At 43.0% G+C, this 24,676-nt stretch overlaps 1 protein-coding gene across 1 annotated transcript in view; it reads left to right on the forward strand.

Annotated features, from left to right (window-relative positions):
• The window catches only part of myo1b (myosin IB), a 171,322-nt gene that overhangs the window by 87,201 nt on the left and 59,445 nt on the right, over positions 1-24,676 (forward strand). The window contains exons 5-7 of the mRNA XM_080753508.1: positions 7,052-7,156; positions 10,033-10,079; positions 14,308-14,403. Of these exons, the coding sequence (XP_080609634.1) occupies positions 7,052-7,156; positions 10,033-10,079; positions 14,308-14,403 (248 nt within the window). The remainder of the gene's footprint in view (positions 1-7,051; positions 7,157-10,032; positions 10,080-14,307; positions 14,404-24,676) is intronic.

The following is a 24,676-nucleotide window of genomic DNA, read 5'->3' on the forward strand; positions in this document are numbered from 1 at the left end:
GAATAGGAATGCTGCCATTTCAAGTGGTTAAACGTCAAGTATAAAGTTCTGTTGTAAACGGATATTCATCTGTGACTTAATGTATCCTAGGGAGATAAATGTACATATTTACGTAGCGTGATATGACATAAGATTCTAAAAAACGAATCAAAAACGGTATAATTCAGGGGTGCCGTGGATGAAAAAGTTATTTACCAGGGGGACCCGAGTCAAAACGGTTTGAAGCCCCCTGTACTAGAGTTCATTTCAGTTATACTTTGGAGAACATTGTACCAGCATGTCTAAAAGGTAAATTGTCTCACAAGTCATTCCCTTTCTCTTTTTTTTATCACTGCCTTTAAAGGCCCAGTTCACCTCTGGGACAACCAGATCTTATTTTATTGTTGTTTGGGACACGATCAACACAATCAGACACGTGATGCATTTTGCATCATATGATGCATCATGCTGCATCATATGATGCAAAATGCATCACTAGTCATGCTTTTACTTTTGGTACTTTAAGTATATTTTGAAGCCAATACTTTCATACTTTTGCTCAAGTACATTTTGAATTATGTACTTTAACAAAGTATTTCTACATTACAGTATTGATACTTTTACTGAAGTAAAAAAAAATGTTTTGATTACTTTTTCCACCACTGGGTATGAGGGCAAATCTATTTACTGCAGTGATTCAATTCTGTCCTGGCCTTCTGGGAGGCCGGGACAATCCCTCCCCTGCGCATAAGTGAAACCGGTTTTACCAAGTATTTGCATTTACTGGTGTGACTACAAGCGAGTCTTGACACTTTGTATTTTCACAAGTGGCACATGAAACATCTGGTAGAATATAAATAAATTTAGGAGCACAATGAAAAGTTATCAAATAATGTTTTCTTTAATCAAGTGATAAGAGGAGGCTATACAAAAAATGTATAATAAAGTTGTATTTGCACTGCATTTTTTATTAACTATGTTCTACAGTAGTGCTTCTCAAACTTCCAAATTTCAAGGTCTCTCTCCCCTTAACTCTGACTGTGTACAAATGACAACCCCCCTAAATGAACCCACAGAGTCTCTGGAAATTAGACATTTTCCCAGGAAACAAACTGGTGAAAACAGCTGATCTACAAGCTCACAAAACTGAACCAAAATAGGAGTATAGGCTACGGTTGACCTGAAAGTTCTCTTAAAGTTTATAAAGAAAAGTGTATGTGCTCAGAGACTAAAAGCAAACATGATATCTATGGTGAGACATGAGCCTTTTAAAGTGAAATAGCCATTTAACAGTGTTGTTTGACACAGATAGACAGCGTGTTGTGTTCTGAAGCAAATGAGTCAATGCAAAGAGAGACCCAGCTATGAGGTGTGAAGAGGGGGAAGGGTAGTCTCGGGAGACACCTTAAGCTACTGTGGAATCATGTGGGAAAAAAAGTTCAATAAGAAAAATACACTAATACAGGGGTCTTCAACGTTTTCAGATCAAGGACCCCTTAGTTGAGAGAGAGATGAAGCAGGGACCCCCACAACCTTTTGTACCTCAACCTCTGTGCTTAGTATGCTCTTTTTTTCCCTCCACACCTAAAGTATTTGCTGAAAATAGCCAATCTGCAAGCTCACAACACTTTGGAGTGTGAGGTGTTGTGAGCTTGTAGATCTGCTATTTTTGACCAAAGTTCTCAGAATATGGATGCTAGAATTCAAGTGGTTAATATAAAGTTTTCTATCACACAAAGACTTAGAGGACCCCTTAGAGTAACTCTGAGGACCCCCCAGGGGTCCCAGACCCCCTGTTGAAGACCCCTGCACTAATACAAGTTAACAAGGGGAGCAGCTGTCCAAAAAAAGGAGAAATTTCACTTCACTGGCTCACTATCTGATATACAAAGGTGTCCACTGCAATCCCCTCCCCCCAACTCTCTTCTCTCCTTTTCTGTCAAACTAAGCGGACATAGACACATGATAACATAAGTAAAATACAAACATCTCTCTCTCTCTCTCTCTCTCTCTCTCTCTCTCTCTCTCTCTCTCTCTCTCTCTCTCAAACTTGAGACTTTAAGAGACACATGTTTACTTGTACTTTTACTCAAGTACATTTTTAATTCCGGACTTCTACTTGTAACAGAGTGTTTCTGTTTCATTGTGGTATTGATACTTTTATTTAAGTAATACATTTGACTACTTTTTCCACCACTGATTTTAAGAGATGTTTACTTTGAACTAATTTAGCCTCAGTAAAAGTAGCGTTTTGACCGCAAAAAGTATCATTGGATTATCATGACCTGTGGTGATATACTGTGGACTCTGTGGCCTAGTGGATAATGTTTTGTCTTTTCAAACCATGCGCCCCGGGTTCGCGTCCCGCTTAGCCACTACTTTCTGCCACCACAGACAAGATAACCTCAAGACAACAATACTGATGTAAAATCACCCAGTGGATATCAGTAGCCTATAACATGATCCTATAATCCTTTTTTGCGGTCAAAACGCTACTTTTACTGAGGATAAGGTTAGGAATAACTATAAGTTTAGGTTTTAATGTAGGCATAATTTTACTGTAGTAAATGTCACGTTTTTAGGGGAGGGTAAATATATTTTTTAATGCTTTTACTCCACTATTTGTACAACTTAAGTTACTAGTTACTTTGTAGATTTAGAATATTATCATAAAACATAGGCCTATATTAATCTATTCAGCCTTGTCAAACTAAGCGGACAAGATAACATAAGAATAAAATACACAACATTCTCTTTCTCTTTCTCTCTTAAAATTGATACTACAGGAACAGTTTATAATGTATTTTATATTTGTGGCCTGTGGAAATGGAAATACTTATAATATAATACTTACATTATACGGGGGCCAGGGCTCATCCCTTTATTTTAAGTTCAGTTGATTTTGAGGGTTGTGGATTCATTTGGCTCTGATTTCAACAATATATACAAACAATCTCCATTTAAGCAAGGCAATTGTATTTACATTTAAACAAATAATTACAATTTGAGTGCAAAAATAACTCACAGAAAAGAAAAGAAACTATTTACAAGCTCACAATGCAGGTAGAGATAACAAGTAACCAACAAGTAATAGACTCGAATAGTCGACTCATATTGAAGAATCGCCACCCCGTGGCTGAACAGCCACACTACACGTTGAAATACAATATCACATTTCTAGGGGGCGCGGCTAAGAATTTGGAGGCGTGTTTGACAGAGGTACCTCTAGGTGTCACGAGGTGTCTACTGGTGTCATTTTAGACTTGGCGACGCTAAATTTTGTCACCCACTGTACTAAAATATCTCAAAACACAGATTGAACACAAAAATAACTCAGGATTGTGTTAACCCTGTCCCAGAGGTGAAGTGGGCCTTTAATGAAGCCTTGCTACCATTATTAGCAAATATCAAAGAGCGCAAAGCCGCACACCAACCACTCATTTAAAAAAAGGTGTGCAGTCCCAGGCAGCCAAGGTAGGGATTAGGGATTATTATCGCTAATTGTGATAAAAACACTCACGATAATCGTATTGTGGAGATTTGGATTTATCGTGAAATTGTCCTCCTCCGTGCACTGGGATCAATTCACCTTTTATTTGCAGAGCTGCATATCGGTACCATTTAAACCCTCTATAATTGGTAAAACAGACCTGGAAATAACGTACTTGATACACATTTTTTTTTTTTTAATCTCAACCAACTTTTTGCCAAAAAATGGCCGATCTACAAGCTCACAACGTATCACAGTGCGACACGTTGTGAGCTTGTAGATCTGCTAATTTCTTTTTGGCAAATGTTCCACCCCAGGATAATGGATGTTGTGGATATTTCGATTATTGATAATATCGTAAATTGCTTCTTCTTTTTTTGTCACAATAATCATGACATGAAATGTTCATATCGTCGCATCCCTATTAGGGATTTGGGTAAGTCTCCTCATCAGACTGCTTTGCAGGGGAAGGCGAAGTAAAAAGGCATGCCTCTGTGGTATGACTGGAGTCTACTCCTGGATTATTACCTCATCCTCCTCATGAAGGCTAGATGAGCGTTTCTGTTCTCCTCTGTGATGTGTTGGACCTGTGTTGTGTCTAGTAGGACGGTCTTGTTCTGGTTTGGTGATATGCTGTCTAGCCGTGGGTTTGTCTTTGAATGAAGCCTTATATCCAAATGGAAGTTACGGTATCAGATACCAGCAGAGGCTGCAGGAGCCATGAAAGAGATGGCAGAGTAGATAAAAGAAAATGTCTCCGTTATATGACACACACACACACACACACACACACACACACACACACACACACACACACACACACACACACACACACACACACACACACGTTTTATCCAACACAAACATCCTCCTTGATCTTTACATCTTATCTGAGCCTCAAAACACGTCTGAGTGCAAACGAACGGCAGTATTCTGCAAATCATACCAATCACTGTGTTTTGGACTTTGTTTGGATCCAGACCAACCGGTGTCAGATGTCTGGGTCCGATGCCACAGTCCTGATTGTCAGAGGGTTCTAGACAACCTAATACCAATGTTTTTACAAATATTTAAAAGAAAGGGAAAACATTATATGTACTGTATATACAAAAAGTGCTAAATCTTGAAAATAATTTCAGAAACACTTGTAAACCCAAAGTTTTTTGCACACGTAGTTCAGCTCAGGGACAGGTGTGTTGGGCAAGCAGGCACTTAGATTAAATAAAAAGAACCAGTTTTTGAAACTTTTCTTAAGGCTTAACGTTTCGGTCACGGACCTTCCTCACTCAAGTTTCTTGTAGAAATAAGTCTTGTTGGAATAACCTTTTGATAAATAAACACAAACTTAACTTCAATCGGCTGCATAATTGCAGATACCTGCCGTGTGACGAAAATAATAATAATAATCATCAAATAACGACAGATGTACTGTATATCGGTCAGGCGCTGGTTTGTGAATCAGGCGTTTAAGAAGGTTTTACCAGAAACTGTGGTCAAACCTCCTCTATCCAATCACAAGGCACGTCAGACCTCATCAGCCATGGATTGCAGTGATCTAATTGGACAGGAGTTACGTCCCAGACATCATTTACAGTGATCTCATTGGACAGGAGGAAAGTCCCAGACATTGTTTACAGTCATCTCATTGGACGGGAGAAAAGTCCTTTACATCATTACTGTCATCTCATTGGACAGGAAGGAGTAAAGTCCCAGATATCATTTACATCACCATACAACCAGCCAGTCAGTCTAAAAAGAAGAAAAAAAACTTTTCCCATACCAGCAAAGCTGGCTTTTTTGGAGAAGGAACGCTTTTCCCATCACCACGCATCAATGGCCTCCCTCACAGGCTTTTTTAAAGCTGGCCTTAGAGCCCCCGTAATGGGACTGGATTCCTCTCATCGCACAGGCATCCTGTTGGTTCCCAGTGAAGTCAGTCAGTGTTATTGATGATGATGATGATGATGATGATAATTTAGCCCTGATTCGGTAATGGCCACCATCTAACTAAACAAGGTGGTGCCTGGTCCTGGGGCGTGTGGAATGAAATGAGGAGGGGCCTGCCTTCTCCAGACCCCCACACTGAAATGGCTCTCCTGGGGGATGATGTAAGGGGGATTTTTATTTTGTATGGAGGAGGGGTAAGGGCGGTTGGACGGGTATGTACTATATAGTAACACTTGGTAGTCGCCCAAGTGGAGGTCTAACTAAATCAGGGGTTTTCAACCCTTTTTCATATCAAGGTCCATTATATATTCTGCATTTGAGCCACGGTTACGGAGTTTATCGGCCGAAAAGACGTGTTTGTTTGCCGTTCTTCCGACTGGCTGAGAGATGTTTTGCTACGCTGATTGGTTAGAGGAGTCTGTCTTGTCAAGGCAAGTACTCCCGCCCACTTTTCAAGCTGCCCATAGGCCGAAGGCCAGACGTTATACTGGGGAAGGAATGAGTGAGTGAACGCAGTATGACGTCAGGCCCCGCCAGGCTACGGTTACGGACCACCATTTGATGCCTCTCAGACCCATGTTCGTTTGTTGGATAAGATTTTGTCCACAATTCCATGCTGTATTGATGTTGGTACCACAGGCGAGATGACAGGCAAACATCGATCAAAATAGCAATTCTTCTACATTCGCTAATTGTGTAGACTTCTTGTAAATTAAGTAATGCTGATGTTTAAGAATAATTTAACTCTTGAGCGCTAACTAAACCAAATTTGGTTTCATTTTACACTCTCAAGAGGGTCGATTTGGTTAGCAACTCTCCATCGTTTAGCTACAGCTGGAACCCCCTCAAGGACCCCTGGGGGTCCCTGAACCCCACTTTTAGAACCAATGGTCTAAAGAACTGTTTCCCAAACAGTGGGTCGGGGAGTTTAATATACTTTTTCAAAAGTATTTCATAAATAAAATCAAACAATCTAATAATTTCCATTAAAAATCAACAAATAAAAACACATTTCAGAAGCAGTTTAAATAGCAGATCCACAAGAGTTATTCCTGGTCTATAGTTGGTTGCGCACTGAGAGCCGCTCTACGGCGTGGCTCCGGCTGTGACGCATTGTGAGCTTGTAGATCGGCTAGTTGACATTTTACATGACGATTAATTGTCACCCAAATAATTGCGATTAACAATTTAATTGTGTTTTGGCCTTGACAATTACATTTCTGTTTGGCTTGTAGGCTTTGAAGTTGCACATGGCAGATATGACGCATAACCTAAATATACAAAGAAATGACTGACATATTTGACAACTTTATACTTAATAAAAAAGAACATTGATAGTGAAAATAGCCGATGTACAAGCTCACAACGTGTCGCATCGCGACGTGTTGTGAGCTTGTAGATCGGCTATTTCCACTATTTTTTTTACTTAAAAAAAAATATGAACATTTTTCAACATGGAAAAGATTATGACAATTATGAAAAATGATCGCGACTATGTCAAATAATTGCGATTAGACGATTATGTAATAACAGCCCTAGTTGTAAATCACCTCAAGGTAAAAATGGCATGAGATCGCTTTCCTACAATGCTGATGACCGTGTGCGTGTGTGTGTGTGTGTGTGTGTGTTTTCCAGAGGCCAGTAAGCTGGTGATGTCATACGTGGCTGCGGTGTGTGGGAAGGGCCAGGAGGTCAACAAGGTCAAGGAGCAGCTGCTGCAGTCCAATCCCGTCCTGGAGGGTGAGTGGTGGGCGGGGCCTAGTTCATCATGGCACCACTGACAACGATTGTTAGCAGTAAGCAGTAAGATACTGTACAGCAGGGTTCCCCAATTAGTTTTCCCCAAGGGCCGAATCATGTCTAGGGTACCAAGCAGAGGGCCACAACATTGAATCATGTCTAGGGTACCAAGCCGAGGGCCACAACATTGAATCATGTCTAGGGTACCAAGCCGAGGGCCACAACATTGAATCATGTCTAGGGTACCAAGCAGAGGGCCACAACATTGAATCATGTCTAGGGTACCAAGCAGAGGGCCACAACATTGAATCATGTCTAGGGTACCAAGCAGAGGGCCACAACATTGAATCATGTCTAGGGTACCAAGCAGAGGGCCACAACATTGAATCATGTCTAGGGTACCAAGCAGAGGGCCACAACATTGAATCATGTCTAGGGTACCAAGCAGAGGGCCACAACATTGAATCATGTCTAGGGTACCAAGCAGAGGGCCACAACATTGAATCATGTCTAGGGTACCAAGCAGAGGGCCACAACATTGAATCATGTCTAGGGTACCAAGCAGAGGGCCACAACATTGAATCATGTCTAGGGTACCAAGCAGAGGGCCACAACATTGAATCATGTCTAGGGTACCAAGCAGAGGGCCACAACATTGAATCATGTCTAGGGTACCAAGCAGAGGGCCACAACATTGAATCATGTCTAGGGTACCAAGCAGAGGGCCACAATATTGCAGGGGGCGACGGTGGCGTTCATTTCAATGCAAGTTGCTCAGTGGTGTTTTGAAGCACCCGGAAGAAACTAATCCAGGTGCATTGTGGGGGGAGTTGGCCCATCTGGATGAGCCAAAATATTTGACGTCGACGAACGTCGAACGCCACGAACAACGAACGACGTCCATTGAACCCCATAGCAGACACGCATGTTTTTTAATGTTACATTGTAATTTTAGGGGACAATTATAATGTATCAAGGCATATTTCTTTGCTTATTAACCAGGGATCCTTTTTAAGTTAAAACTAACACGGAGGATTTGACTGTGTAATTTAGCATTAGCAACATTGTGCCGTTCCTACTCTACCACCAGCACGCATGCAGGGGAAAGGAGAGCTCCCCCGGTGGCATGGCATGCACACTGCTGCAGCAGACCTTGCCCTGGCTGCGTGGGGACAGCTGTGGATGTTTAATTAGGGGCAGCAGGCAGGAAATGTCCATGAATAATGAAGCTGTGAGCCCAGCAGCACATCTGTTAGTTCTGCTGCTGCTGCTGCTATGGCCAGACAGGAGAACAGACATCCTGATTACTATCCCATTACTATGTAAATAGCAAAATTGTTTTGTAATTTTTAGGTCTAAATGGGTTAATTAACAAACAGATACAGTGAAAGAAAACTATTCAATCCGTTTGAAAGATACAGACTTTTTCTTTTCTTTTTTTCGGTACTCTCCGGGTTAGAGTTTGACTCAGCACTTTGCTGTGTGCTTCGTTCTGCTTGCTCTGTGATTTGCTCTCTCTCTCTCTCTCTCTCTCTCTCTCTCTCTCTCTCTCTCTCTCTCTCTCTCTCTCTCTCTCTCTCTCTCTCTCTCTCTCTCTGCTTCTTTTGCTCCATCCTTTTTTCCTTTTCTCTCCATCAGCCTCTTTTGCTTGCCCTCTCTAATCAGTCGCACGCCAGCTATTTGTTTTTGCTGCGTCCCTCTATTTTACTCTCTCCTTCACTCCCCATATGCTCTGTTTGGGCCCATGCATATTCCACTTTTAGAGACAAATCTATTTCGGTTCGGATCCGTCTAAACTACAATATGGCTTCATTCACCGTCATTAATTCGGCTGTCCGGTGCTGCTGAGATCTTTTGACTCCCCGGCCGAACCGAAATAAATCTGGCTCTAAAAGTGGTGTATGCATCGGCCCTTTCTCTCTGTTCTCCCTCTGCCTGTCTCTCTCTCTCTCTGCCAACCTCGACACACACACACACACACACACACACACACACACACACACACACACACACACACACACACACACACACACACACACACACACACCTACCCTAGGGGCTGTGAGGGGTGATTAGCAGTCTAGACGTGCACACTAGCGATGAACTTCAATACTGCATTAGTCAGCGGGATAGCTAGCTAAGCATGGTTAGGCTGGCGGCAGTGAGCCAGCCAGGCAGCATGCATGCATTCATTCATTCATTCATTGCCGCTCTCTCTGTGTCATTGTCATCCAAAGGCTTCCAGAGACCTCAATTAGGGACAACGGTACAACAGGGGCCCGGGCTGACCATGGTTAATTCATGAACACCAGTTTTGACACCGAAGATGCTTTATTGCGCCTGCAAGATGTCTGTGACTTACTGTAACCGCCACACATAAAGGGATTAATTCCTGTAAAACGCTGCCCTTTGAAGCCTCATCATTACTCTGTTTTTTGTAAAAAAGCGTACCCACCACCACACTTTTGAGTTCAAAGTGCACGATCCTGATCTAAGCTTCCGTGGACAGATCCCCGTAGGCGTTTCGCTTAATCCCCGCAGAATTACGGGCCCTTCATCAGTGCAAATGGCTCGGAGATAGAGCTGTTAATGTGATTGACGGCTAGCCTGGGAGCCAGAGCGCGTTATTCAGAATCACTAATGGGGCTTTAGGCACAGTTAAAACGAGCTTTCATCCTTGATTCCATCCTGGGTTTTTAATGTTTGCCACATGGTCACATGGTCACATGGTCACATGGTCACGAAAACATGATTAGTTTGGTGTTCGACACCTTTCTCATGAATCTGTCTCATTGATGATCAAATAAACTCTAATCTAATCTAATCTAATCTAATCATTGATGATCTTCACCCCCTTTTCTTTTTCTTTTTTTCAGCTTTTGGGAACGCCAAGACAGTGAGGAATGACAACTCGTCCAGATTCGTAAGTATGCCTTACTACTGTCACAAATCTGTATCGGATCTACAAAAGTTGCCACTTTTGCAGTGCGTTTTGAACTTGTGGATCTGATCTGATGTTTTGTGTGCCGCTGTAGTTTGATCAAGCAGGGAGTTGATGTACAATACAAAACAAAAAAAACAGATGGTAGTTTACTGCCTGTCTATGAGTGTGTGTCCATTGATTTAATGGCAGCTTTCTCCAAATGAGCCTCGATTAACTGAGGATTACGAACAGCTTTCAATCTCTTGATCCAGACGTGATCCATTGACATAATGGAACAGCCCCCACCCTCCCCTCCACATACACACACACACCACCACCATCCATCACCACCGCTTTTCCTTTTTTTAAGGTGTGGCTCTGAAGGAAGTGAGCTGTCTAGATGTGTGTGTGTGTGTGTGTGTGTGTGTGTGTGTGTGTGTGTGTGTGTGTGTGTGTGTGTGTGTGTGTGTGTGTGTGTGTGTGTGTGTGTGTGTGTGTGTGTGTGTGTGTGTGTGTGTGTGTGTGTGTGTGTGTCTGAAATAGGGATGGGGTGATAATCATTATTAAAAAAAAAACACCGACAATAATCGTATCCTGGAGATTTGAATTTATCGTGAAATTATCATTCGTCATGCAATGGGATAAATTCACCCTTTATTTGCCGAGCTGGCAACCCTAACCCTAGCTAGAAATGTACTTCGGTGGTACTTGCTTGTCTTCGGTCCGCTGCTGCTTGGCTGCCTCCTCCACCCCAGCCTCCACCTTTTGATCAGAGTCTGGCATAGGCTCAAATACTTGTGATTTTACGTCTGCTGATTCACGCTAATATATCAATGTATTGCTATTGTTCTACTATTGTATCCCTATGGGGGGCTATTGTTCTACTATTGTATCCCTATGGGGGGGGGGGGGGGGTTTTGCTTAAAGTTCCTGATTCTGCTTAGCAAGCAAGCGTGTACAAAGTTCAGGGAACATCTCAGAACGCGGAGCCCTTAAACGCCAAGTTTTACTGTATTCCATTTGTTGCAATAATCGGTTAAATCTACATTGACTTGAAGGTTCCTGACTAAACGGTGACAGAGTGCAATTGCACACTCTCACAGGGGGTCCGTGGCCTAATTGGGGGTTCTTGAAATAAAGGTTAAAAAGAAGTTTGAGAACCACGTTCGTACAGGACTGATGTCACATTATGTCTTGACTTCCACACGCGAGCCACACAGTTCTTAGAGCCCCACTCCGTTCTCGTTTCATTCTCCATCCCTTTCTGGTGTCTCCTTTCATAGCTCCTCTCTGTAATATCATTACCTCCTGACTCATCTGGTTGCATCAGTTTCAGCAACAAGCCTCTTATCCATGGCAGCTAGCCGAGCAGAGCAGGGCGGCCCGTCCCTGTTTTTAGGATGGGTGCGGCTTTTCCCCGTCGGTCACCCCTTCTTTCAGGTCTCCATATGGGCACATTATAGTGCTTACACACGCGCACGCGCACACATCAAGGATTGTCAGCTCCAGAGCGTAGCAGCACGGCTCCAGAGACGAAACCCAAGACGGCACTGAAAAGATGATCTATAAGCTAACAGCGCATGGTGTTGTGAGAGCTGGTAGATTATTTTCAGTGTGCGACACCCACACATAACTACGGATAAATCTGGCTTCTTGTTTTTACCGTTTTGGCGACCACAACCAGATGTGTTCCGCTGGTTTCTGACAAGATAGAGTGCAAACGTATTAGTCCAGCGGCTAAGCAGAAGTGTGAGAGAGAGGATTTTTATTTTTAAATCAAATATTGATTTAAACGTGGTCAATTAAATTAAGTCACCTAATTTGCAGGAAATTACATCTTGCACATAATTCTAAATTCATTAAAACAATGTCCTGACAATCAAAAAATGTCAGAAGTTTTGATGGGGTGTCATTAAAATGTATGTTGACATGGCACACTGACTATCTAGAAAATAAAGACATGGCACTTCATTTCAAAAAGGTTGCTGAGCCCTGGAATGGAGCTTTTAGTCTGACACTTGAAACACCAGTGGAGATGTGGAACTGGATTCTGTTTGGCGGCTGGTCCAGAGTTTGCGGGATTCCTCTGTGATGTCATCACATTACATCACGTTGCACTACAGACACAAGTCAAGTCGATGTTATTCCTAGAGCACATTTAAAAACCACCAGGGTCGACCAAAGTGCTGCACAACATACACAAAACTATAGAAATAGACACAGTAATCATACAACAACTTCTGTGCATTTCAATCACGTGCCATAGATTACACATAGAAGGTCATTTAGCTTCATCATTGGGCTTAAGGCAACTTCGGCAATGGCGATTTTTTTTTAATTTTTGCCGACGAAGACATGCCCAAAATAGGGACGACATATTTAATTGGTTAATAACGGACTTTAACAAAATTTTAGCTCCTAATTCTCCTATTCCCCTCTCTCCCTGTAGAGAGAGAGAGAGAGAGAGAGAGAGAGAGAGAGAGAGAGAGAGAGTCAGTCTTAGACACACAGAACTTACTGTTCTTCTAAACCTCCAGTGTTCTACGAGAAGGAGCAAGAAGGTTTGTTTAGTTTTACTCTTCCAGAGGAGAAGGGGAAAAAAAGAAGTCATTTCCTCTGCACAGAATCCTGTTACTTCACAGCACTTCTGTTTGTGATTGGCAGCTCGCTTTATGAATCCATCTGTTTGCCTCGAGTTCAGTGAACTTGTTCCAGAGGTTGGGGGAAGGAACTTTTTTTATTGACTCCCCCAAAGCTTGTGTTCCAATGAGGTGTGTGTGTGCGTGCGTGTGTGTGTCTCTGTCTCTGTGTGTGTCTGTGTGTCTGTGAAAAGACATGCTAGACATGCTAGCATGTTGCACAGCGAAAAAGAGACGATCTACAAGCTTTAGGCTATTTTTTGTTATTATTTGGCGACCACAACCAGATGTGTTCCGCTGGCCTCGGACAAGATACAGTGCAAACATATTAGTCCAGCGGCTAAGCGAAAAATCCTGCACTTTATGATAAAAGCAGGACATTTGGCACTCGGTCACAGCATGCCCTGAGGAACATTGTTGGCTAAACTGTAGGTACGATAAGTGATTTTGTTTGTTCAAAATAAGTACTAAAAAGCTCCATATTCTGATAGTACTCATTGCTATTGAATGTTTGTTCAACAACAGGAGTCTCCATGTCTCTCTGTGTTGTGAGATTAAACTTTGCTTTAATTTGTGGAGTCACCGCCAACGTCACTGAAGGCCTCGGTGTGTTTGTGAACGCTGTGGGCAGCATGTTGAATCCCTCTGGTGTCTGTTATCATTATTTAGTCTGTATTTTAAAATACAGCCCTGTTCGGATCGTTCGCGTCGCGCCCGGTTGCACGTCGTCTCGTCTTTGCATTAACTTTGTATGTAATCGCGCCACTCGAACCATCCAGGTTTGAACGTACCATCAGAGTCAGACCCAAGACCATTCTGAGATTATAATTCCATGCTGTATTGATATGGTACCATATGAGAGATAAAAAGCAAACGTTGTTCAGAATAACAATTCCTGTTTTTTGTTTTTTTTTGTAAATTAACTCATTCTCTGCATTTTAAATATATTTTTCAAGTGACATAGATCATGCACCACGTGTATGCACGCTGTTCACAGCTTTCAAACAAAAAAAATCGCTTTGAATTCCGTTCAGGCATTCATGAGATGGCAGCCATTATGTTTTTTTTTTTGTTTTTTTTCCAATGTAAACAAACATGGCTGCCATGTTTGAAAGATGGGTTTGGTATGGGGGTCAAACATGCAATTTCGCAATCGCGATCATGCCTAGTAGATTGAAGGAGGTCCAACATTTTCTTTTCAAAAACGGCCCAAAACTCGGGAAACTCGGGTGTGGCAGTGGCGGGATACAGGAATAACTCGGGGAAACTCGGGAGGGGGCAGCAAATGAGTTAAGTAATGCAGATGTTTAACAATAATTTAACTCTGGACCCTTACGGGTCCATTTGGTTTAATTTCACGCTACTCTCAAGAGTTAAAGATCTATAAGGGTCCATTTGGTCACCAGCTCTCCATCATTTAGCTGTGGGGACCACCTGGAACCCCTCAAGGACCACTGGTGGTCCCTGGACCACTGGTTGAGAAGCAGTGGTTTAGCCTAAACGGCGTGGCTGCGTGCTCCCTGCACCTCTATGCATGAGTGATCATCAGGGGGCGTGTCGGTTCTAACCGCCTTGTTTTGCCTCCACAGGGGAAGTACATGGATATCGAGTTTGACTTCAAAGGAGATCCTCTGGGTGGAGTTATTAGCAACTGTGAGTACCATCAAAAGGAACGTCCCTTTTTTCCTTAATGAAATCCTGTGTCTGTTAATCAGGTCGTAGAATACGGCCTGGTCTATATCTCCTCCTAACCCATTCTGTTTTCTCCCTCATTTGCATTTTCCTGTGACTTTCTCCTCATTGGCTCATTTCGCCCTGTCATTCATATTACACACACACGCACACACGCTCACATCACCGCAGTTCATCGCCTCAAAGACAAACACAGTTACAAACCGCTTCTGCGTTGGGAGAAAAACCGACACCATCGTCGGTGGCCAAATCAAGTGCTAGATCAAGAAGCAACGGTGGTATTAGCAACATATTTTAGCTTAATGCTGCAGTTTAAAAAAAAGTGTGTACAGAATAAAAATCAAATGTATTTGTCGGTGTAACTTATTATGTTAAAGTGTGACCTGATGTGTAATGACTTCTAGTTTATAGTTTAATGAAATCCTGTGTCCTCAAAGATTTCAGACCACGTCAATCTTCTATAATTGAATGCATAGTTGACCGGCGTCGGTTAAGATAAGAGCAGACCGACGTCTGCTCTTATCTTCCCCTCTTGTGCGAAGCGACACACTCCGAGTTTGTAGATCTGATACTTTTTGATTCTTTTGTGTGACACTAGTATGATTAAGTAGGGCATTCATTTACAAAAACAAAAAAACACAAAATGTTTGAATATGGTGATAAGTCGTTAACTGCCCGAAAGCAACAATATTGTTTTACATACGAACACACACACACACACACACACACACACACACACACACACACACACACACACACACACACACACACACACACACACACACACACACGTGCGCACACGCACACGCACGTGCACACAGGTTTGTATACATCACTTTTGGGGACATTACATAGACTTCCATTGATTTTCTTGGCCTTACCCTAACCTCTATCCCTAAACCTAACCCCTAACCCTAATCCTAACCCTAACCCTAACCCAAACCGTTAGTAGGTGGTCCCCTGCATGTGACTGTGTGAACATGTTTTAGTACCCGAAAGTGATGAAAACAAACACACGCACACACACACACACACACCGCCCATGCTGTGACCGGGTCAGTCATATTGGCGTGCTGGTGTTGCCCATCTATCCGGGCAGAAGATCAATAATGTTAACAGTCAATGCACAGACAGGGTCACTGTACACACACTGTACAGAACACTACTGATTCATCCATGTATTACACAGTGTGGTCGTGGTTCATTGTTGTGACCACCGTGCATATTTTCTCGCCCTTTCTCTTCCCAGGACAGGCACCAACACCTTTTTTTTCCTCCCCCTTTCTCCATGCTTTTTGGTTTGTCTTTTCTTCACATTGTTTTGTCTGTGAAGGCGTCTCTGTACCAGAGGTCATGGAAACAATGAGAGAGAGAGAGAGAGAGAGAGAGTCTGCTGACACACACCTCGGTTCATCTCACAGGCAGACAGGGCACTTAGGGATGGGACGATATGAAAATGTCATATCACGATTATTGTGACAAAATAAATCGCGATTTACAATATTATCGCGGTAATCAAAATCCATTAACCTGGGGCCAGGGGTGAGATGCCGTGGGCTCGGTTGGGCTCGGCGAGCCCAGACTTATTTAGCTGCATGCACGCGCGCCTCACATGCACGCATTTAGAGGGGCACCACTTCTAAAATCCATATCACACCACTGCCTGGGGCGGAACATTTGCCAAAAAATAGCAGATCTACAAGCTCACAAGGGCACTGCGCCTCTGTGTGGGACCTGTCTGTGTGCAGCCTGGCTGTGGACACAGATATACCAGAGTGTCTGCGTGTTCTGGGAGGGTTGCAGAGACGATTGACCTCTGATGATGAGGAGGAGGAGGAGGAGGAGGAGGAGGAGGAGGAGGAGGAGGAGGAGGATAATGATGTGCCCGTGGGGGGTGCGTCTCTGTCTCTTATTTCAACCAAGTCAGCTGACACCATGTCTTTTGTATCCCCCCTAATATTCTGTCTCTCTCTCTCTCTCTCTCTCTCTCTCTCTCTCTCTCTCTCTCTCTCTCTCTCTCTCTCTCTCTCTCTCTCTAAGTGAGCAACAGTGATTTCACTGCATAGAGAGAGAGAGAGAGAGCGATAGAGAGAAGAGTCTGATTCAGACAAACCCAGTGCTCAGTAGTTTTGGTAGAGTAATGATAGTGTGGCGAGGGGAGAGAGTATTCAGCCAGCCAAACAACAAGCCCAAAAGCCCGTTAGTGCTCATTAAATGCTAGTCAAAACAACAACTCACAGGATATGGGAGCTTTCGTTTTAAAGCCCCCTCCCTCCCCCCTCCCTCCCCTCCTCGTCCCTGCATCGCTACTTTAATGTATGTTTGCTTATCTCAAGGAGCATATCCTGAGCACGGCGTACCAGAAATACCGTTCAGGATGCTTTACGCAGCAAACCGGTGTAAAGATCTACTTTACTGTAGCCCTGCTCGCTGCAAAGCAATAACAACAAGAGAGGCCTGAGCTCGTTTTGGAGTCGTACAAAAGGTGGAAGGTCACTTCAGAAAGCCCCTCGGGGGGAGACCGTCTCTGAACATTCTTTAAATCCCCCACCCCCCCACCCCCCACCACCACTTCCTGCATCTTTTATAGGATGTACTGTTGTGTGTCGGAGCTTTTCACAAATAAAAAATGTTTCCAAACATGTCCAGGACGACGAAGAAGCAGACCAATGTTGTTTTTTTATCCGCAAATATTCACTTACGTGTACAGTAGCTGCTTTCCAAAAAATAGCTAATCTGCAAGCTTGAAACTCTTATATACAGACATCTTTGAAAAATAGTCGGGGTTGCTCTGCGAGCAACTCGGCAGGGTTCAAATTGGATCTTTGAACCCTCACACTAGACGACATTTATACCCGAGAATCGCCCCCGATCTAGACGCAGTCTGCCCGATACTCGGGAGGGTCGTTAATTTGCCCTGATTATCTGCTAGTGTAAGGCCACCTTTAGTTTACTAGCAGCAGCATTGCTTCTGTAAATGAGTTGTTTTTTTTCTAGCAGAACCATCTTTGTCTATAAATGCACATGTCGAGTGGTCCTCCCCCACCCTCTCAGTGCCCGCTGAAAGGATGAGAGGTGAAGAGAGGTACCCAGAACACCATCATCATCATCATCATCCCACTCAGCTCCTCCAAAGGCACGTTGTCATTAGAAGAGCAACAACGTGCCTCTCATCTGGTTATAGAAATAGCTGTCGCTGTTATGAACCTGTTGTTAACTGTAGCTATCTCTCACATGTTGTTTGCTTTTGAGCCAGACACCTTTCTTAAAAACCAATCAGGGGTTTGATTGCGACCGTATATGGTCGATACGGCTGCTGTTTTTCACAGCAGCCATGTCGACATAAACCAGGGGTCTTCCACAGCGGGTCCGGGACCCCTGGGTGGTCCTCAGAGTGACAGCATTGGGGGAGGGGCACCAAATCTTTGTGTGATAGGATAATATTATTTTCTACATTAAACACTTGAACCCTAGCAGCATCCCTATTCAAGCATCAAGCAGATCTGTCGGCTATTTTCGGCAAAGAGGTGTGGTGTGGTGTAGAGGGGAACAGGAGCAGACCAAGTACAGAGTGAAAGCTCAAGTTTATCAAGTAGGCCTGTTGACGGTCTAAAGGGGAATACCTCTCTTTGGCTTGCAGAGTACACCTTCATGATGTCACCGACCACATGACCCCACAATCACTTTTTTCTTATTTCTACAAAAATCTCCAAGGTATTTAGAACGGGTACACATTATTCTGTATGTTATTTTATGCTTTAAAGCTATACTGTGTAAGATGCTCAACTAGTGGTCAGTAGCCCTATAGCAAACCGCGGTCTCGTTCGCGTCTTTCGCCCGTTTTTCGTACCTTCACACCCCCGCGTCTGCCTCCACAACGCCGAGAGCTATCTTTAGAGGGGTCCCTGGTTCCTGTGCGTTCAGGCATTCCGGAGAAACGGACTACTTCACCCTGCCTGGTAGGCGAGATTACCTTTTGAGTAAAGAGACACACGGGCGACTACAAATATGGCGACCCCACTTCAAGATGCGCTGTGATTGGCCGGTAGTGTACCATGTGTGCATGATCGGCGATGTGATTGGGCAACGTATACACAACGTATACAGATGATGCAGATTACGTCATTTTGGCGCGAAATCCGGTCCACGGCCAGGATCATAGAAAACATATAAAGAGAAGGCTTCAGAAGCTGAAAATAACGGAGTGGGTGTTCTAAAACTTTAGCGATTTAACAGTTAGGACAATTTTAAGATTTGTTTTATAAAAAAAGTTACATGGTACAACTTTAACTATTGAAAAATAGCAGATATATAAAAATAGCAGAAAAATAGCAGATATTTCTGCTATTTTTGAAAAATGGTGAAAATTAGAATTGTGACTCGATTCTAGAAGTGTCTTTTGAATCCTTCTAAGATTTTTGGAAAAAAAATTCTATGTCAGCAATCTGGCCAGCCATCGTCAAAGAAAAGGTCCTTTTCACTTAAATGGAGCTCAGTTAGTCTGTTCTTGAGAGCCTACTATGTCAGTGGTGCTCAAACCTTTTCATGTGAAGGACCCCCAAAATGATATGTATTTGACCACGGACCCCCATCTCAAAATATTACGTTCCAGGGACCACACAGAAGCAAAATTTTAGTTACAAACGTTAACTCCAACATATATTCAAAGATTTGCACACATGTTCACGACTTTTTTTTTTCTGAAAAGTTTATCCTGCGACATTGTTACTTTCAGAAGCAGCTCTTCATCTTGATCAGGGTGAAAGTTTCCTTGCTGTGAATGGAACGGAGGCTCTTTTCCTTCAGCTCGCTGGCTGTGCTTAGTGGACCACTGCAGCTGAAGAAGCTGTTTGATCTCTTCCTCAAAGATTTCCTGTCACGCCCCAGTACCCACACACGGCACACACAAACACACACACACACACACACACACACACACACACACACACAAACACACACACACACACACACACACACACACACACACACACACACACACACACACACACACACACACACACACACACACTTCCTCCTCCGTTTACAGACCTGCTGTTTCATAGTTTCATCCTCCTCATTTTCATTTGTTTTATTTATTTATTTTTGTCTGTTTGTACTTGGTACCATTTTAGTAATGTTTATTGTATATGTTGTTTTCCCCCCCCCCTTTTTTATGTTGCTTGTTTTCTGTGTTTGGACTATGGATGGAAATTGGCTAAACCAAGCGTATTTGCACGCCATTGTATGTGTGGTGTTCATTAATACAGTATGTGCTGTCCCGTCCGAATAAACATATTACAGATCTGCTGGAGAAGTCTCTTACTGTATGTCTCCTAGTTAATAATACTCATAATGTTTACAGATCTGCTGGAGAAGTCTCTTACTGTATGTCTCCTAGTTTAATACTAGTCACGATGTTTACAGATCTGCTGGAGAAGTCTCTTACTGTATGTCTCCTAGTTAATAATACTCATAATGTTTACAGATCTGCTGGAGAAGTCTCTTACTGTATGTCTTCTAGTTTAATACTAGTCACGATGTTTACAGATCTGCTGGAGAAGTCTCTCAAGGCCCCTTACACTCTCCGAAACCAAACTTTTCGTCTGAGATTTCCTACTTTCCGGCTCGCAGCTTTTCGGAACTCTAATTCGGGGGGTAATGCTTTTCAGACGTTCCGAGTGACGTCATTTTGTAGTCGAACCGGACCTTTCCGACAAAAGGTTCGGTTTCCTAGAGAGAGTATGGACAGGCCTTTATTGTATGTATCCTTAAGAACAATCATGATGTTTACAGATCTGCTTGAGAAGTCTCTTATTGCGACCGTCAGGGAGCAGTTTACTATGAAAACCTCCACCGGCCGTCCGTCCGTCGGTCGGTCGGTCGGTCGGTCGGTCACACGTCACACGTCACACGTCACACCTTTGCCCTGCTCATATCTCCGCATCAGTATATAGGGCTTGTTTGTTTATTGTATGACATCACGCCACATCATCAGCTGTGGACTCTGTGATGTCATCGTATCGCATCAGTATATAGGGCTTGTTTGTTTATTGTATGACATCACGCCACATCATCAGCTGTGGACTCTGTGATGTCATCGTATCTCCATATATGGCCATCTCCGTATATGGAGATATAAGTCGTCCATGCCCAAGTATGGGCTGGTGAGGTCAGACTTTGTGTGATGCGTAGGTTATCTCCATATATGGAGATTCAACATTCCAGGCAATGCTCTCTTCCCTGGTGAGAATAGCCCCTTTATATAGGGCTTGTTTGTGTATTGTATGACATCACGCCACATCATCAGCTGTGGACTCTGTGATGTCATCGTATCTCCATATATGGCCATCTCCGTATATGGAGATATAAGTCGTCCATGCCCAAGTATGGGCTGGTGAGGTCAGACTTTGTGTGATGCGTAGGTTATCTCCATATATGGAGATTCAACATTCCAGGTGTAACTATGGCTGCCCGTATGACGTGAGAGGTGGAGGTTGTGATATTTGTGGAGATAAGCGACCAACGGTCGCTTATCTCCCGATTAGGGAGTCTTACTGGTGTCTCCTAGCTAGTTCAACCCATTTAGAACGGGTACACATTTTGTGTATCATTATTGCGACCGTCAGGGAGCAGTTTACTATGAAAACCTCCACCGGCCGTCCGTCCGTCCGTCCGTCGGTCGGTCGGTCGGTCGGTCACACGTCACACGTCACACCTTTGCCCTGCTCATATCTCCGCATCAGTATATAGGGCTTGTTTGTTTATTGTATGACATCACGCCACATCATCAGCTGTGGACTCTGTGATGTCATCGTATCGCATCAGTATATAGGGCTTGTTTGTTTATTGTATGACATCACGCCACATCATCAGCTGTGGACTCTGTGATGTCATCGTATCTCCATATATGGCCATCTCCGTATATGGAGATATAAGTCGTCCATGCCCAAGTATGGGCTGGTGAGGTCAGACTTTGTGTGATGCGTAGGTTATCTCCATATATGGAGATTCAACATTCCAGGCAATGCTCTCTTCCCTGGTGAGAATTGCCCCTTTATATAGGGCTTGTTTGTGTATTGTATGACATCACGCCACATCATCAGCTGTGGACTCTGTGATGTCATCGTATCTCCATATATGGCCATCTCCGTATATGGAGATATAAGTCGTCCATGCCCAAGTATGGGCTGGTGAGGTCAGACTTTGTGTGATGCGTAGGTTATCTCCATATACCTGATGTCAGACCTGAAGTATCCTTTTATACCCATATATGGAGATACAGAGATCTCCATATATGGGCATATTAGAAAGCCCATATATGGGCATATACGGATGACATCAGGGATATCCATATATGGGCATAAAAGGGACAAGGGCTTACAGTTAAGAGATCTCCATATATGGGCATATCAGAAAGCCCATATATGTTCATATACTGATGACATCAGGAATATCCATATATGGGCATAAAAGGGACAAGGACTTACAGTTAACTCATTAAAAGCCAACCCCGCGATGTCGCGGGAAAAGTAATAGAGTATCTATAGTGCCATCCACGCGATGTCGCGGGAAAAGTAATATATTACTGTAACGGCGAGTAAAAATACCTAGTACAATGGCCGACGCTCCGGAGACGAAATCCGCGCTGATTTGTCATCATCACGGCTCCACGAGCACACAATAGTCATCCCATAACATTGAGGTGGACGGCCGATCTCATCTTTAATGTCCATTATCTCAAAACTACACTTTAGAAGCTAGGATGGAGGCAGATGCTCGCTTATTTTACACAGTTATAAAAGCTCCCGGTCGGCCATTACACAACTCCACGTGGACACGCATCGGTTCCGGCGCACGATCCGATGACGTCAGACCGGAAGTACTTCCGGTCTAGACTTCTGGCCTTCAAAATAAGACAGCGGCCGTTAATGGGGCCGGGAGGGGGCACTCTGGACCCCCTAATCCGTTAATGTCCTGGGCTCAGAATGAGTTAAGAGATCTCCGGGCATAAAGGGACAAGGACTGTTACAGTAGATATAGAGATGTCCATATATGGGCATAAATGAACAAGGACTGACAAACACTGAGATCTCCATATAACCTATAGGAATATAAGGGACGAGGACAATGCGTAGCATTGTGAGCTTGTAGACCTATTTTCTAAATATTGTTGTACATTAAAAACTTGAAATGGGTCGTTCTGCATAGTACTTGGGATTTGTTGATGTAAATGTTCACATAGAGTGTAATAATTGGTAAAACAAACTTTTGGCCTATTTGTGGAGATAAGCGACCAACGGTCGCTTATCTCCCGATTAGGGAGTCTTACTGGTTTTATGCTTTAACTATTGAAAAATTGCAGATATACAAGCTCACAGAGTGCCGCGCTGTGAGCTTGTATATCTGCTATTTTTCACTGGTTAAAGCATTCAATAATTCTAGGACTAAATGGGTTAATTGCGACCGTCAGGGAGCAGTTTACTATGAAAACCTCCACCGGCCGTCCGTCCGTCGGTCGGTCGGTCGGTCGGTCGGTCACACGTCACACCTTTGCCCTGCTCATATCTCCGCATCAGTATAGGGCTTGTTTGTTTATTGTATGACATCACGCCACATCATCAGCTGTGGACTCTGTGATGTCATCGTATCTCCATATATGGCCATCTCCGTATATGGAGATATAAGTCGTCCATGCCCAAGTATGGGCTGGTGAGGTCAGACTTTGTGTGATGCGTAGGTTATCTCCATATATGGAGATTCAACATTCCAGGCAATGCTCTCTTCCCTGGTGAGAATTGCCCCTTTATATAGGGCTTGTTTGTGTATTGTATGACATCACGCCACATCATCAGCTGTGGACTCTGTGATGTCATCGTATCTCCATATATGGCCATCTCCGTATATGGAGATATAAGTCGTCCATGCCCAAGTATGGGCTGGTGAGGTCAGACTTTGTGTGATGCGTAGGTTATCTCCATATATGGAGATTCAACATTCCAGGTGTAACTATGGCTGCCCGTATGACGTGAGAGGTGGAGGTTGTGATATTTGTGGAGATAAGCGACCAACGGTCGCTTATCTCCCGATTAGGGAGTCTTACTGGTAATAGTTATGCTGTTTACAGATCTGCTGGAGAAGTCTCTTATGTCTCCTAGTTTAATAATACTCATAATGTTTACAGATCTGCTGGAGAAGTCTCTTACTGTATGTCTCCTAGTTAATAATACTCATAATGTTTACAGATCTGCTGGAGAAGTCTCTTACTGTATGTCTCCTAGTTAATAATACTCATAATGTTTACAGATCTGCTGGAGAAGTCTCTTACTGTATGTCTCCTAGTTAATAATACTCATAATGTTTACAGATCTGCTGGAGAAGTCTCTTACTGTATGTCTCCTAGTTAATAATACTCATAATGTTTACAGATCTGCTGGAGAAGTCTCTTACTGTATGTCTCCTAGTTAATAATACTCATAATGTTTACAGATCTGCTGGAGAAGTCTCTTACTGTATGTCTCCTAGTTAATAATACTCATAATGTTTACAGATCTGCTGGAGAAGTCTCTTACTGTATGTCTCCTAGTTAATAATACTCATAATGTTTACAGATCTGCTGGAGAAGTCTCTTACTGTATGTCTCCTAGTTAATAATACTCATAATGTTTACAGATCTGCTGGAGAAGTCTCTTACTGTATGTCTCCTAGTTAATAATACTCATAATGTTTACAGATCTGCTGGAGAAGTCTCTTACTGTATGTCTCCTAGTTAATAATACTCATAATGTTTACAGATCTGCTAGAGAAGTCTCTTACTGTATGTCTCCTAGTTAATAATACTCATAATGTTTACAGATCTGCTAGAGAAGTCTCTTACTGTATGTCTCCTAGTTAATAATACTCATAATGTTTACAGATCTGCTGGAGAAGTCTCTTACTGTATGTCTCCTAGTTAATAATACTCATAATGTTTATAGATCTGCTGGAGAAGTCTCTTACTGTATGTCTCCTAGTTAATAATACTCATAATGTTTACAGATCTGCTAGAGAAGTCTCTTACTGTATGTCTCCTAGTTAATAATACTCATAATGTTTACAGATCTGCTGGAGAAGTCTCTTATGTCTCCTAGTTAATAATACTCATAATGTTTACAGATCTGCTAGAGAAGTCTCTTACTGTATGTCTCCTAGTTAATAATACTCATAATGTTTACAGATCTGCTAGAGAGGTCTCTTACTGTATGTCTCCTAGTTAATAATACTCATAAT

Source organism: Nannobrachium achirus (genome assembly GCF_963921795.1).
Source record: "Nannobrachium achirus genome assembly, chromosome: 22".
NCBI lineage: Eukaryota > Metazoa > Chordata > Actinopteri > Myctophiformes > Myctophidae > Nannobrachium > Nannobrachium achirus.